General features: G+C 45.2%; 1 protein-coding gene across 14 annotated transcripts in view; it reads right to left on the minus strand.

Moving 5' to 3' along the window:
* LOC118209397 (eukaryotic translation initiation factor 4 gamma 1-like) overlaps window positions 1–15,453 on the minus strand; it is a 43,495-nt gene that overhangs the window by 19,037 nt on the left and 9,005 nt on the right. For 9 of the 14 annotated variants that reach the window (XM_035384651.1, XM_035384650.1, XM_035384660.1 and 6 more), the window contains 7 exons: window positions 15,233–15,311; window positions 15,035–15,152; window positions 14,836–14,916; window positions 11,693–11,725; window positions 10,136–10,156; window positions 6,344–6,526; window positions 4,633–4,735 (listed from right to left, as the gene is read on the minus strand). In XM_035384651.1, coding sequence (XP_035240542.1) covers window positions 4,633–4,735; window positions 6,344–6,526; window positions 10,136–10,156; window positions 11,693–11,725; window positions 14,836–14,916; window positions 15,035–15,109 — 496 coding nt within the window. In that variant the 5' untranslated portion in view covers window positions 15,110–15,152; window positions 15,233–15,311. The remainder of the gene's footprint in view (window positions 1–4,632; window positions 4,736–6,343; window positions 6,527–10,135; window positions 10,157–11,692; window positions 11,726–14,835; window positions 14,917–15,034; window positions 15,153–15,232; window positions 15,312–15,453) is intronic. The other 5 variants (XM_035384658.1, XM_035384661.1, XM_035384657.1 and 2 more) reach the window with 3 other exon arrangements.

Raw genomic sequence — 15,453 nt, forward strand, 5'->3', positions numbered from 1 at the left:
CGAGCGACGGGGGTGGGGGGCAACACGACCGCGTGACAGAGGTGCGGGGGCAGGAGGGGGGTTCGTAAATCAGTCAGCCCAAAGTTAAAAATAATCACCCCCTACCCTTCACCCCAGTTAGCAGAACGGGGTGAGGGGGGGTGGCAGGAGGGATGTTACCATCCATCCCTATGTGCATGTGTGGAAGGGCGTCACTGGACAGACCCGGGCTTCACTCTTTACAGCTAGCGCCATCTAGAGGTCTGGCGCAATACAGCAGCTGGCTTTTGCTAAACTCAGCTACATTCAAAAACTCCCTTGAAGGAAAAGGCTGCGGCTGAAGTAGAAATGATGAAAGGAACAACCTCCCACTGTTCCTAATCCCTCAGCGCCATGGCAACACTCAGAAATGTTTCAACCGAGGACGACTGAAAGTGGAGCTCAAGATGGTTACTCCACTGAACAGAAACCCCCCCAGCTCAGCCCCGTTTGGCCTGATTGCAAGGCCAGACAGTTACTGTGGCGGCCTGGTCTCGCGGTGGTGCGGGGGGAGGGGAGAGACTTGCCTCATCGTCACATGGTCGGGGAAGGGGTGCAGTCTGTCAGTCAGCTGACCCGATGACTGGCCTTGTGATTCCCGGAATAGCCAGGGACACGCACCACGTACACCATTATAACACCCTGTACAGTTTCAGCGGGGCCTGACACCGGCGGGCCAGAGGCGGCGCTAACACCGAGGGGGGGGACTGCCCCGAACACAGCTGCAGCACGTCTCGGGTGCACAGGGCTGGATTCAAATGTGACACGAGGTGAAGCCCGGCTGAGGGGGCGGAACTATAACGCACTGACCAATTGGGAGGGAGCCACGGCGGACCCACATTCCACTGCAAATTCACTCGGAACTCCGTCTTCCCAGAAAGTCAAAAACAAACTCCGCTGTGAATGTGTGTGCGCAGACACTGTTCCCCCTGCCCCCTCCCCCACCAGGCTAATTCTACATCACGCGCACGTGGGGAGGGACACAAACCATCCCAAAAATGTGCCGACGTTTTCAAACAACGGACCTGCAGCTCGCTAGCCCAGGATGCACACGAATCTCCTTCGATTTAGCAAATAACATCATTTCTTTACCCTGACAGCCATTTTCACTCCTGGGAATCGCAGAAATCGCACGACTTCCCTCGGTAACCTTTTCTACCGCCCCCTCCGGGGTTCTGGTCGTTCCGTACGGCTGGCTGATGACATTCAGCCCGAAAAACAGGGAACACCAAAACAGCGGGATTAAAGGAATCCTTCAGCTGCAAGTCAGTGCAGAAATGGAACACAAAACCAACTGTCTGTCCGTAAAACGCAGTTTTATCAGACTGGAAACGCTGAAGAGAGTTCCATTTACGCTGACTAACTGGATAAACCACTAATCGTCTTTCCCAGTCCTTACCGCACACAGTCGCGCAGGGACGGACACAGACCACAGTCAGTCCCAGAAGAGAACGCAGCAAAGGGGGGTTTCAGGTGAAAGGAGTGCTGAAGAAAAGCAGGACTGGCAGGAAAGGGGTGAAAAAAGGAAACTCAAACAAAACGGAGAAACGCACCCAACGCTCCACTCACCAGGGACGCTCTACCCGCTGAAAGCAATGCCATGGAGACAGTGGCAGAAATTCCTGCCCCCCCCACCCACCACCACCACCACCCAGAGAGATAAAAAAGGCTCTGCACATTCAGTGATGCATACAGAGGATATGAGGGAGGGAGGAAAGGAAGGAGGAGAGAAAGTGAAGCAGAAAGGGAGAGGGATTGAGGGGACAAAGCATAAGCTTACAGGACCACATCAAGACTTCCCCTCGACTCCAATCCCCTCGCTATTCGCACTGTAACAGGTCCATGACCTGCTTTAGTTTGGTTTTAATGTGCCTACAGACCATGTGACCTGCACACGCATGCATATAACCATGTCTGCTCACACAACTGCGCAATTAAATAATTAAATTCTTTTTTTTTTTAATTTTCAAAAAAATATGCATTACTCATTGTTGGCAACTTCTCAAAATTGAGAAACCAACAACTCCTCACTCTTTCAGAGATCCCCATACTCCCCTGAGTGCATGTTACCGAATAGCACCAGTGATTATGCTAGTTCTAAACAACCAACCTCCGATCAATACGCACTGGAAATCCACCCCATCTGCTTCTTTACTCAGGCAAAATGAACGATGCGTTTGTCTTGTGCTCGCCAAGTGAAACTCATCAGCTTACAGTAAACATCCTGTAGGACACACACTATAATAAAAAATATTTGTATACTGGAATACCCAGGGGAGCTGTAGCCATGTAGTTCTGACACATTGCAGCACAACCCAGAAATACTGCACATGGCACTTCCTTTCATTTTTATACCAAAATAAAATGTGCGGCTCTACAGTGCTCCTATTTTAGAAGCATCTGCTCCTGAAAATTGACACGTGCTAACAGGAAAAAATAATTTAGGGTAATTGGGTTGCAGCAGGGGGGCTCCTAAATTATTCCAACTTAGGAACACATGTGCTCCTCAGAAAAGACTTCCGTTAGTGTTGAGCCTGGAAATTAATGTAAAATTTAACGAGAACTTCGATATTACAACATGCATTTCTCAGACAGATGCCTACAGCTCACCAACAGACAAAGGCTCTGGGGTCATTGCCCAAGACACAGACCACAAGCAGCACACATTTGCAATCCTCCCCAGGGGAGCGTGTAGTTGGATTACTGCTCCCGGGGTGGGGCATGAACCAAAACCTGCTGACAGCCACTTTCAGCGCTCACATTACTGACGTTTTCACAATAAACGCAGATTTGAAAACAGCAATTAAATCTTCATGCGGCTTTCCAACTGCTGTTGCTAGGTAAGAACCAAAAAAAAGGTGACATTACCTTGGCCAATGAGCTAAGAGATGACAGACAGCGAATCTACAGTCGCTGCCTCTGCTACAGTGCAGGCACGGAAAAGCCACTGGAAGCCATGTGGTCTGAGAATGTCTTATTTGGCCCATTGATCAGTAATGTTGATAAACCAATAATCACAGTAAAATGTGCTCGTTTTTATTGTGAAAAATTGTTTTTTTCCATTTAAAATAAGAACCACCCGCTTGACTGCAAGGAATTTTTTATGCTTTCAATATTGTCATTAACTCCACCCAGACTCAATAAAGTCAAACAGTACTCGGATAAAACTACGGTTCTCTAAAAGCCAAATGTATCTGAGAATTAATCCAATTATCACACCATGAAATCTCAAAATGGTGCATCCCCCAAATGACTGCCCAAGAAACACAATGTGAATGCGAGTGTGTCACCATCTTACCAGAAGAACAGGAACACATGACAAATACAGTCCTTAAAGCGTAGGATTTTCACTTTAATTCTCCGTCCCGCTATGGGGCTGTGAAGTAATCATGAACAGGCACCTGTGTGTCCCTTTATCTGCATTTGGGAGCAGAGCTAACTGCAGTCACAGACTAGACATGCATTCTTACTTTAATGCTTCATAGCAAAACAGAGCCTGGATATAAACTTAGGCAAATGAAGACTGAAGCCAGAACCACAGGACTCAGAATGAAAGACTGCTCCAAAGACCAGTCCCTGCTGCACCTGTGGGTCAGAGGTCAATTTCAGCAGCTGGGTTTAGGACTACATGATGTGATCCACATGCATTTTCAAATACAGAAAAACCAACAGAGTGAAAAGAATGAGATTTTGTGATTAGTTTGCACCTAAAGGAGCACTGAAGATTTATTTTTCACTCAGTTGGATGCAGCACAGTAGCGAGACCAGGTCAATTTGGGGGCCGGCAGCTCTTGTGTTTGGAGACGAAATGCAAAAGATATAAAGAGGAGAATTTTTGGAGAGATTATATGGTACAAACTGATCAGTGTGCACATGTGTATGTCGATGGAAAGTACTGCATTTATCAATATGAACTTGAATGTAACAAAGATATTTCTGACTGGAGAACTTTAGACCACACACCACTGCATAGAGATAGCATCAGAGCACAGCAGTGTGAGCTAGTTAGCTCTACCTTTGGTGAGACTAGCCTGCCATAAAAACGTGTTGCTTGCTAGCAAATGATTTATCCAGCAAAGGGAGAAAAAAATTTAGATTACCAGCTGATTTGCAAGGTCAGCCCTTTCGATAGGTAAGCTGAAAATATCAAGATGACTAACAATGACTGAGCAAGTTATGGGAAAATAAAATGACAGTTCATACTTTAAAGATTTTCCACCTCAGTCCCCACGCACTTTCAGCACAGCCTGACGGGTTAATATAAAGGCAGGTGCCTAAAACACAAACCCTGGCAGTGATATTTCTGATGCTCCCACTGGCCATATGAAATAAAACTGCATCTGTGAGCTTGATTAATAATGTATTAACCTCTGACTGGAGTCAGATTAGATTGTCAGTCTAAACAAATTGAAAAAAGAATACGTGTTCGCACTGCGGATGCATTTTCATCGCGGGGAACGTTGTCATTTTTAAGACTAGCTCCCGGCTTTCACAGGAGACGCGAGACAGCTGACAGCACACAGTCTGCAGTGCGAGCGCTGAGCCCAGGCCCAGTTCTGAGTCCCGTGGTTCTGGTTCTGGTGTTCAGGTGAGGCCCCAAACAGAGCCTCTTACCATATGTACCATATTCTGCAGGGCTGGGTCCGGGGTAGAATCCAGGGGTGCCCGTGGGGACGGGGTACTGCTGGGGCGCCGCGGTCACGTAGGTGGACCGGTACTGCAGAGACACAGACGCACAGACAGGGTCAGCTGCAGAACAGATGCAGTGAAACACACACACACCACCAAGAACAGACAGGGCTCTACAGTCTGCTGAGGAAGACTGCCAAAGTGAGAAGAGTCCATAATGCTGAAGACTAGATATTTCAAATGTTCCACTAAATATTCTTAAGCCTTATTTCGGTTTGTGCCAAATCTGAATATGATACAACCACAAGGCCGATGTAACAACGCCATATTGGTGGAGACGGCTCCAACTCTTACCACTCCAGTAATACCGGGCAATAAAAAAAAGGGAAGAAAAAGATCTCAGCGCAGAACCGGTCACATGCACACACTTCCAGTAAAACCACCCACGCAGCATGCAGCCCAGGGATGACTACTGACACACACAGATCTAAAGCCCCACACACACAATAAAACCACGCAGACACGCATCACAGCTGTAGTAATACTGCACAGCTGCACAAAGCCAAAAACTGCTCTCGTCCTTAGATCAGTTCAACATTAGCAACTCAAAAAAAAAATATATACAATAATCTGACACATCCCCTTGCACCAATGCCTCACACACACCACACACCAGCCCAGGAGCTCAGGGCCTCTGCGGTGCGCCACACTCAGGAGCGCGGGTGAGGAAACACTTACAGGCGACCGAGAGGAAAGGCCGTTTATGCGGTGTGTGTCGGGGAGCCGGGCCGGTGGACAGGTGAACAGACGCACGACTCTGGAGAAACTCGAGCTCCCTTTACCCCCCTCTCTGCCTGGGCGGGGCCTCCGAGCGGCGCACAATGCGGAAGGCCCTGGAGCGGTCAGCCGGTCCGCGCCGGCCTTTGTCCCAGCGCGGGACCATTGAGCCGAGGCCAGACTCAGCAGAAACGCTGTGGGCCAGAGGACCGGCCCTGTGCGCGCGCGTGTGTGTGCGTGTGTGTGTGTGCGCGCGCAGGCATGGTCGTGCGTGCGTGTGTGTGTGTGCGCGCGCACAGGTGTGGCCGTGCGTGTGAGAGCGTGCGCGTCAGCGCGAATCAGATGATATCAGCTCGCCGACCGAGGGTGGAGTTGGGATAGCTTGTTCCTCAAGTTTTTCCACTCTCACCCATACCTCAAAACCTGTATCCCACCCATTCATTATAAGAGACACCATGTTCTCACCAGAATTGCTACCACAGTATCTGAGCGGAAGGGTGAGAAGTGAGTACGTGCAGCTCGTTCACTGCTGCACATCAGTCTGAACAGCGACGACTCCCATGTTTCACGGCCAGTAAATAAATGTAGCTAAACTCAGGCGGGCGTGGCTGCCTGCTCAGACTGAGCCAAACTGGCAGTGCCCAGGCAACTAGCAGGGGGCAATTTGTTGGGGGGGGGTGTGTGTGAGTCATGGATAGTAAAAATATATTTTAGGATTAACAGTAACCCATATCTGAGTGCCATAAATTTCCCCCAAAGATAGCAGCAAATCAAGACCACAGTACATGTGTGTCTCTTCAAAACTTTAATACCAAGTACACTTATCAGAGATCTCTAACTTTAGGAAACCTAGACAGCAGATGAACCTATAATTCACACAAGGCGTATCGTGAAGGGTACGCGAGAGGGGCGGAGCTACCTGTCCAGGGGGGATGAAGTAGGCGGGCGCCTGGGAGCTCCCGAACGTCAGCTGCTGCTGAGGGATCATCATCATCTGGGACCCAGACTGGTAGACGTGCGTTGGCGCCACGGGCCGCGGCGTGTTGCTGGGCGGGACTCGCGGGGCGTTGGCGGGCAGATTGGGCCTGTTCTGGTAGTACGGCTACACAAGGGATCGGGGGCGGGGCAGGGGAGGGGAGACATGGTCACGGGCGTGTCCAAGAGAAACCCCTATAGCCATCACCATACACCAGCACCGCTACCGTAACACAGCAAAAATGAGTAGTCCATATAGGAAAATTGTCGGTTTATGAATGAGGCATCGGTTGACTTATGGACCTTTATAGACTGTTATCCAAAGTAATTGGACGTAATTCCATGAAAGTAAACTTTTTTTTTTTAAAGTAAAAAAGATCTCTTTACAATGGAATAAATGGGAAATGGTTTGAGATTTGGCAATTCTATGCAAATACCCAAATGATGCAATAATCCGTTATGCAATTAAGTGGATTCTACTGCATTATCATTAACATGCATGGTTTTTGCCTATATGCGCAGATTAAATAAATGGAGAAATAATTCATAGTGTACATCAATGCACTGCGATGGTCTCTTGAAGTCAATATAGGGAGACAACGCATGGAGGTGACAGTGGCACGAAAGCTGGACTGACGGCAGTCCCTGTCACGCAGGCATTCTGAGCCAGGCAAACCCCTGTGCAGTAATGACACTGCATGCATAACAAGCATCTGCAAGCAATATTTTCCATAGGTGAAAGCAGGCAGCATGAACTGCTGGAATCCCCCAGTGCCATAAATCACTACCAGATCCAGGCTGGGACTCTGAAGGTCTGACTACATCCTACATAGCGTTCACACTGTGCAAATGTGTGGCAGTTATTGTGCTCCATAACAGTTATAAAGCTGCATTAATGACAACGTAGACCTATCTGTCAGGCAAAAAGGCAGGCCAGAGCTGCTCAATGTTCTTAACTGAGGGAACAATTCAGATTTCAAGCATCAACACAAAGTAAATGCCAACCACAAAATGGGCTTCAAATAATGTGCCTTATATTTAAGTTGGTTGAGAAGTGAAATGGTAGAGAATCCCTGCTGTGCGCAAAATGGCACTCTTCTAATCTCTGACGCAGAATCATGGCAGCCAGGACGGTAGTTTAGTAATCACCATCACAACAGAAATGTTTTGAACGGGGCTGGAAGAATTTTCAGGCACTCTGAACAGGAGGGCAGCGAGATATGCACAGCAAATGTACATGTGCCAAACCTTCATGAAATGTCAGCCTATTTTTTAATTTATTTTTTTAATGAACTCAGTGGGGAATGAAAGCACCTATAAAATAAATGTACCTACTGAGTACCATAGATGTAGCCATGTCCTACTACAGCTCCTTGTCACTGAATTAGAGGACATAATGAAAACTACGATCCAGCCACTGTTGGAAGGTGGAAAATGAGCCCCCCTGTCTCCCCACCCCAAGCTGGGGCTGTCTAGATTTATTTGCCAGATCCAGCATCAGACACAGACCTATGACTCAGCTCTACATCCATCCCTACAATACAAAACAGATGTGGCTACCCCACTGACCAAGAACTACCAATCAGGCTGATCTTTCCAGGACAAGAGATGGCCATCTACAATACTGGTAACTTAGATTTTAGCTGAACACTGTATTGGTGGACAGCACAATTTACATTAGAGGGCAGTTTACAGTTTAAATGCTGTCAACAAGCAGAAATGGGAACCCCATATGAATTTAAATGTGAACGCATCAGAATTCCATAAAAAACACTCCAATTAATAGTTTAAATACTGCCAATCATATTAAAATTCAAGTTAGCCAAATCTTTAATTTTATATTTAAGAATAAAAATGTTGGATTAGGCAAATGTACTCTAAGGATTATCATCCAATGCAAAATAGTTCACTTAATTCCATAGCCAATTATGTGAACATGCCTGGGATTATAGAGATCTTGAGAACCTTTACTCATGTGCACTGCATTATAACAATTTGGCAAGGTTAAGAACAATTTAGGAACAATCTGTGCACAGGCAGACAGCAATCTGGAGGGCAAAGTGACAGTGATAAGATAAAATAAGCATCATGAAAAAAGATCTCGCTGTCGGAAACCAGCATGTGTACACGGATTCTTCTGATACTGAAAGTCAAAATGAGTGCTTCAACCAAAGCTAGTCAAATCATAGCAAAGATAACACTTCCCTTTACAGGTTGTGTGTGCGTAACAAAGAGTTTCAAGCCAACCCCTTCCTTACTGATATTTGTAAGCACATAAACATGTCAAATGACGATCAGTAGTCTGCAAATAAAACCCAGGAAACTACCGTTGGAAATGAGTAACATCAGTAAGTAGTTCAGATATCAAAAATAAAAAAAGAACCTGCTAACAAACTCGCTAAAAAAAAAACTAAACTATAGAATGTTTATCGGCATTTTTATTCATGTATAAGTGCGATGTTGAAAAAAATAACATGCAAAAAAAGTTCCTGTGCAGAGCATAGTCTGACCCCACAATTGTCACAATGTCACACCTATCCATTGTCACAATTTTTTATTTTTTTTATTTTCTAACAATTTCAGTTTTAATTTACTCTTAGCTAGCTAGAGCATGACATCTCGTTTTTGACTTATCAAATTAAGACAATTGTCTCATTTTGTTGTAGTTCAGGTCTGGGTCAAGGCCCATCGTAATCTTGAAAATAAAATAATCATAATAATATAAACAAAAAAATAAAAATAATTTTTAAGAATACCTCGGAATATCTGCGTTTATAAAACGCAGTGTTTTTCCCACTGCGCTTCGGCATAAAAAGCTAGAATCCAGTGTTTGACCACTGCTTTTTATACATCTAGGACTGCACTAGAGTCTAGGTCCCATATTTCACACTGTCCCAATTTGACAATCCAGAAACCTGATCATTCCTGACCGCTGCACGGGAAATCTGTTGATCCGCTGTCCATACACTATTTTGCACAGAGTAACTGTCTTGGCCTTGCCAACGATACACTTGTGCACCTGTGTTTATAGACCACTTACCACACCTCCATATTCTAAATTGACACTATGCCACCAACAACATTTTATAGGAAGAACAAGTTTGGAGGGGGGGGAAAAAATTCATACACCCTTATCAATGCTCATATCTGACGTCTGATAAAACAGCGCACTGACTAATAATTTTGAATACATAATTTAGTGCCTTTCGATTTAACATGCATCGCCAATTCCACCTAACTGCTGTTGCACCGAGATGTACTCGGGAGCTGGGGGGAGGGCTGGATGCTGGAATTGAATCAGATACACTGATCAGTCGGGAAGCCACAGATGCTGTGGTCAGAACGGCCACATGCTTTTTGGTTTGTGCATTTCACAGGGAAAACTGACTCACCTGGAATAAAAGCTTCCGCTGCATCTGGGGCTGGCCAACATGACCAGGCCAGAGCACTATGCTTTAGATATGCCCATTTTACCTCCGGCACATTTGACCTCACAAACACAGTCTGGTGGAAATACCTTGGCCTCATCTTGGGTATAGCTAGCCCACAGCGCAGGTAGTTCAGTGGAATTGCGATTTATGGAGTATAATCTGCATCATATAAAACCAGACTGATAAGCCATCCAGACGTTTTGAATTCCGATATTTTGATTTCCACTCGTACTACAGTTTAAACTAAACGGTAAAAAGTGCGGGACACCAGTCTAACTGTAAGGAGGAGCAAGATGAAGCGTTACCTGCAGTGACCTGAATCCTCCCTTCAGCAGCACAACACACACAAGACAGGAAGCGTTAGGAGAAGAGAGGAAGAGAGGGAAGAGGGAGGAGAGACCAACAGGGTGAGTGTGAGAGGAGGGGAAGAGAGAAAGCAGGAAAGTCCATTACCCATATGCAAACACAGCAACGTTTACAGCTACCACCTCAGAGCATTGCATTAACAATGAACATGCAGGAAAACTGAGTGTTTCAATATTCTAGAGCCCCCTGGGCATCAAGGGAGAAAAATTAGATAAATCCGTCCCTTTAATTAATAGTGTGATCCCTCAGTTAGTCATTCATGCCCCCAAATTACTTCATTAGTTCCCTCAATTTACTGATTTGTGCTCAAATTACTTGATTTCCCTCATCACCGTCCAGACATCTTATGTTACCAACACTTTGCGAGCAAACATTACACATTTCTTACAAGCTCTGCACGCACTGAACACTGCACCATGCGCTGCCACCGTAAGCAGATGGAAATGGAAGGTATTCTTCGAGAACGTCAAAGTTATAAATGAGGGAACTAAACATTAATTTGAGGCCGCAAATTAGTCATTCAAGCACACCAATTATTGATGATGGCATGGATTATAAACCAGGGAACTGATTAAATCATTTGAGGGTATGGATTACCAATTTGAGGGCATAAATTAGCAATGGGAGGGCACAGATTAGCAATTTGAGGAAACAATTTACTGATTCCAGGGGACAATTTATCATACATTTCTCCTCTGACCCCTGGGGGCTTTGCAATATTCACATCCTTAGTGCATAAAAATAAGTAATAATAAACTGGCTTTAAATTTATTTTTTTCCCCCCCAAAGAAAGCCCTGATAATGGTACGGCTACTCAACTTTCAGACAGTGATAACATTAACGCAGAAGACAAATCAGATGGGCAGAGTTCTGGGACTCCGAAACCAAGGAAAGGGCAGAATGGGAATTGCAATATTGCTGAATCAGTCACTAGGGAGAGTAGAATTAATCATTGCCAGTTTACAAATAACTGGTGCACAGCACGAGCAGCATACTCCTATACTAGTACTCCCCACGGATAAAACACTGGCTAATGCAGGTGAAGAAGTCTTGGCAACACAGTGTGAGAATTGGCATGTCGTGTGTTGTGTATTCACAGTGAAAGGTTAACACGTATGCTTAAAGTCCACACATGAATGGGAACGGGGAGAGGAAGAGCTCAGAGGTGCCAGGGCCTGGTCTTAGAAAGGGATAAAGAACCTCCAGTCCTCCAGGTCTGGGCAAGTTCTGATTTCCAGTCAGCAACCCATTTACCACAGCACAGGAGACATACATTGGGCTGCTTAATTCAACCCTTGTGGCCTACATAGCAACCTACAAAGCCATTGGTCAAGCAACAAAGATAACTCCTCCCCTAAGGCTTAAGCCAATTTAAGAGCCTAAGCCAATTTTAGGAGTTAGTTACTACGCTACACTCCCTTTCTGGTTTGGGCCTGGGTCTTTGAGCTCCGCCTCCACCACTCCCCATTCCGCCATCTTCACAGGGGTGTTAGTACCTGTTGGTGTAAAGCACGAGGCCCTGCAGCAAACTAGAAGAGGAGCAAGATAGAGTCAAAGGTCAGAGATGAAAGCCACACATGGAAATGAGCAGTCACAGTAGAAAAAAAAGCATGCATGCACGTAGGCACGGACGCACACAAGCGCGCACACACATGCACGCAGTAACGCAGGGAGTTGCAGCAGGAGATTCTCTGAAGTGCGACATACCCTTCTTTTCAGCTCCGGAAACATGGAGGCAAGAAACTATTGGGTAATGTTATGGAGATCTGCAATTTTACAGGAGGAACCCTTCCATGCTGTGCAGCACTCAGTCTGAAGTGACGTGCTAAAAGTGCAGGCAGACTGCACGGTAAAAGGGGAGGCTCAGCTGAACCCTGGAGATCAGACACTCTTCCTATCCCTGCCTCCCTTTCCGCTGTGCCACTTCGGCAGCTACGCAAAGAGAACAACGTAATCTCCCATTTTAATACATCTCTCTACCACTACCAAAAGAGTGACGATCAACTGAATATACCTAAATGCATATGCCAGTTGAGTTATAAAAAAAAGGAAATTCCCTAGAAGCCCTCAGATGTGTGGGCTCCTACTACCTTCACAAAATACCGCAGCACCTCCCAACAAAACAGAAGAGGGCCGCAGTGTTCGCCCAATGGCACTGAGAATGTGCTGAGTGCATTTCAGGTCATTCCACAAATTAACATGCAAATCAGGCTATGTATTTTTGATGTTTCAATGACAAAAGGAGAAATGTATGATTAAGGGTTTATTTTGGGTGCAGTAGTCTGGGCCACTGAACTTAAGTTCTACTTTAAGAAAGTAGACATATTCTGAAGAACATTACAGTACAAAAAAGTACATACTTCCCTCCGGTCTCTAAAGACCAGCCAGACTTGACAGGAAATGACATCAAGCTTGTTAGCTGGCAAGAATGATGGCTGTGTTTCAGTCAGCAGATTTCTTTATTACGAGAAGTTTCTCCTGACTAAGAACAGTGGAAAACTGCAGCACATCCAATGACTGTCTGCACTGGAGCAGCATGTGTCTTAAATGGGTTGTTTGTAGAGTAGTGGTGTTTTTGTGGATGCTTCCGATTGTGGCTGTGGTTGATTACCACTGCGGCACTTCAAATCAACCAATATCAATTCAAACTCAAGCACAATTGGCCATAACTGCACCACCATAATTACAAACTACTCAGTGGTCACTGCATCAATACCAATTATTCAACAACTTCAAAACATGTAGCTTGTTTAGTAGTGTTTCTGAAAGTAATGTGCTAAATAAAACCCATGTTCCCAATAAGGGTTTACTTAAATTAAACTAATAAAAGATGTATAAATAAAAATTATTTTTACTGAACCTTATGAATTTGGTAAAAAGGGTTATTGACCTTGTGCAAAGCACGGTCTAGGTCGGACTCCATCTTCTACTTTCATAACTCAGCTTAAAACAAGCCTGTAGCCCCTGAACTAATGTTATATGTATGTACAGACAGTCACATGCAAAAGTACTCTTGGCTGATATAACTGATATGGCAATTCAAACACAGTACTAACCACAAAAAACTACACTAAGAGAAAAGCCTCAAAAAACAGGAAATTAAGAGGGAGCACAGAGTTTAGAAAACTGCTGTACGCGTCTACAGTTCTGCAAACGAACATGTTCCCATCACTGGGCAGATTGCTTACGACTCGCACCTCTCAGAGCGGCATTGGAATTAGCTCGCTAATTGCTGAGCAAAGCAAGATCAATATAAAAAATTGAATACACAAAACAAATTTTGAAAGGAAATAGAAGTTCATTGTTAGTGCTAGCAATATCAAATTAGTCGGTTATCTAGTTCACCAGACCTGAGTTTGCCACAAAGACCCAACTAAAAAGAATGTGTTAGTCAGCCCATATATATTTAGCTAACAGCTAGCAAAGACAATATGACAGCTAGCAGAAACGGCTAGCTATGTGACTAAGGACATCAGTTGTAACATTAAAACTGACAATTTCAAGGGAAGGAATCTACTACGAGGACATGAAAGCAGTAACTCGACCCCTGTGTAGTTGCTAGCCCATAGTTTCCAGTTATTGGTGTCATAAGTAACGGCATTTCCTGACTGATTCTGTATAAAAGTCAATGTGTGGAGCAGAATCATTCGATTAGTGGAAAATAGACAAGTAACCCAACTAGCTATATTTAAAAAGTTCCAGCAGTGGCAAGAGATGTAGTCAAACATATTTGTTGATTAATCTAAAGACAAGCAGACAGTATTAACGGTATTAGCTATTGTTGACTAGCTAGCTAACATTACCATCAGTCCTCTTGCTAGCCGCTCAGCTAGCAAAATGAGTCAGCAGTTTTGTTTTTATGCACTGCAGGTTGGGAAACTAGAAACCCTGAGACTTAATGGTAGCTAGCCAACGTAGCTACATTTGCTAAGATAGTGTGAACACCCTTCATATGCATTTACTCAATATGCATTGAGACTGGTTTTGAAATGGCGAAAATAAAAGATAAAAAAAAATAAAAAAAACTTTGGCAGGCTGACCAACGCAAACAAATAAATCCAGCCTATCAAAAATCGTATTGTTCTACACAATGTTCATAAATTTTCAAATTATTTATGAGTATACCAGCTACATGGTTTCTAAAAAGCAAAAAGGACATTCTAATTTGTGATTCACAACCCCTTTCCTCAAGGAAAGGGGTGGTGAATCACAAACAAGATAAGTAAATCTGAACATTGCAGTCAGCCGGATGAGCAGCAACACAGTAGCGAATGCATTGCATTCAAGTGTCAGTGGGTGTTACCCCAAAGTTACCTCGGGGTAGCACGGTTACTAGTGACGCCATCGGGTATTTTAATGTAACGAGGGTCTAATGGTCAACCGTATAATTCTTATCACACTTCTGATGAGGTACGTTCAAAAGGGTGTGTCGTTATGGAAATGGACAGAAACTTTGAAAGGCACCAGAACAGGTGACGGTGTGAGACACTGGAGTTAGAGGGAGAGTGCAAGAGGCTCCGCCTCCACATGTGAACTTGTGTACTGCAGCTCCCACTACTGAAGGGCAGCAGAGTTGAGCAACCACGGCTAAGCCTGCGGTTGGCCCGACTCGATCTAAACGAGAAGTGGGTGCAAATACCTGGCGGGGTTGCGGTGTCGGGTTCATTTGTGGGGGTGGAGTGGCAAAGACAACAGAGGGCTGACCAGGAGGAAAAGTGGGCTGAAAGACATAAAAAAAAAGGTAGAAGAACATTTTAAAAGTGCAGTCATTGCATACATTCCACCAAAACATATTTGCCTTGGGTCTATTGCTTTCCCACCATACGTAAAGAGCTTACCTGAGAGAGTCCAGGGGAGGGGGCGGGGTGGGGGGCAGAGGGGGGTCCTGCTATAGGCTGTGGTGCTTTATTCATTTCATGGGGTTCTGCATGGAGAGCCACGGACCAGTGTAGAAATCTGAGGGAGAAAGAAGGCGCGGTCAATCGAATTCCTCCAGGCGCGTATCTGACAAAAGCGCGGCGGCAGAGGACACTTACAATTCAAAATGCCGCAACTCTCAGCTGAGAGGGTGTTTCTCTGCAGCAGGCCAACGTGGAAGTCACTGCCCTGATCGCCCTGAGGGGGGCAGAGAGGAGGGGTCACAAATAATAAAAAAGACAGAAAACAGACATCAGCAGCACGGCATCAGCAGATCGGCACAGCAACCAAGCGGAATTAATGATGGGCCAGATCACAGGCACGCAAAGAGAAGCTGGAA

This window comes from Anguilla anguilla, chromosome 12 (genome assembly GCF_013347855.1).
Source record: "Anguilla anguilla isolate fAngAng1 chromosome 12, fAngAng1.pri, whole genome shotgun sequence".
NCBI classification, from domain to species: Eukaryota; Metazoa; Chordata; class Actinopteri; order Anguilliformes; family Anguillidae; genus Anguilla; species Anguilla anguilla.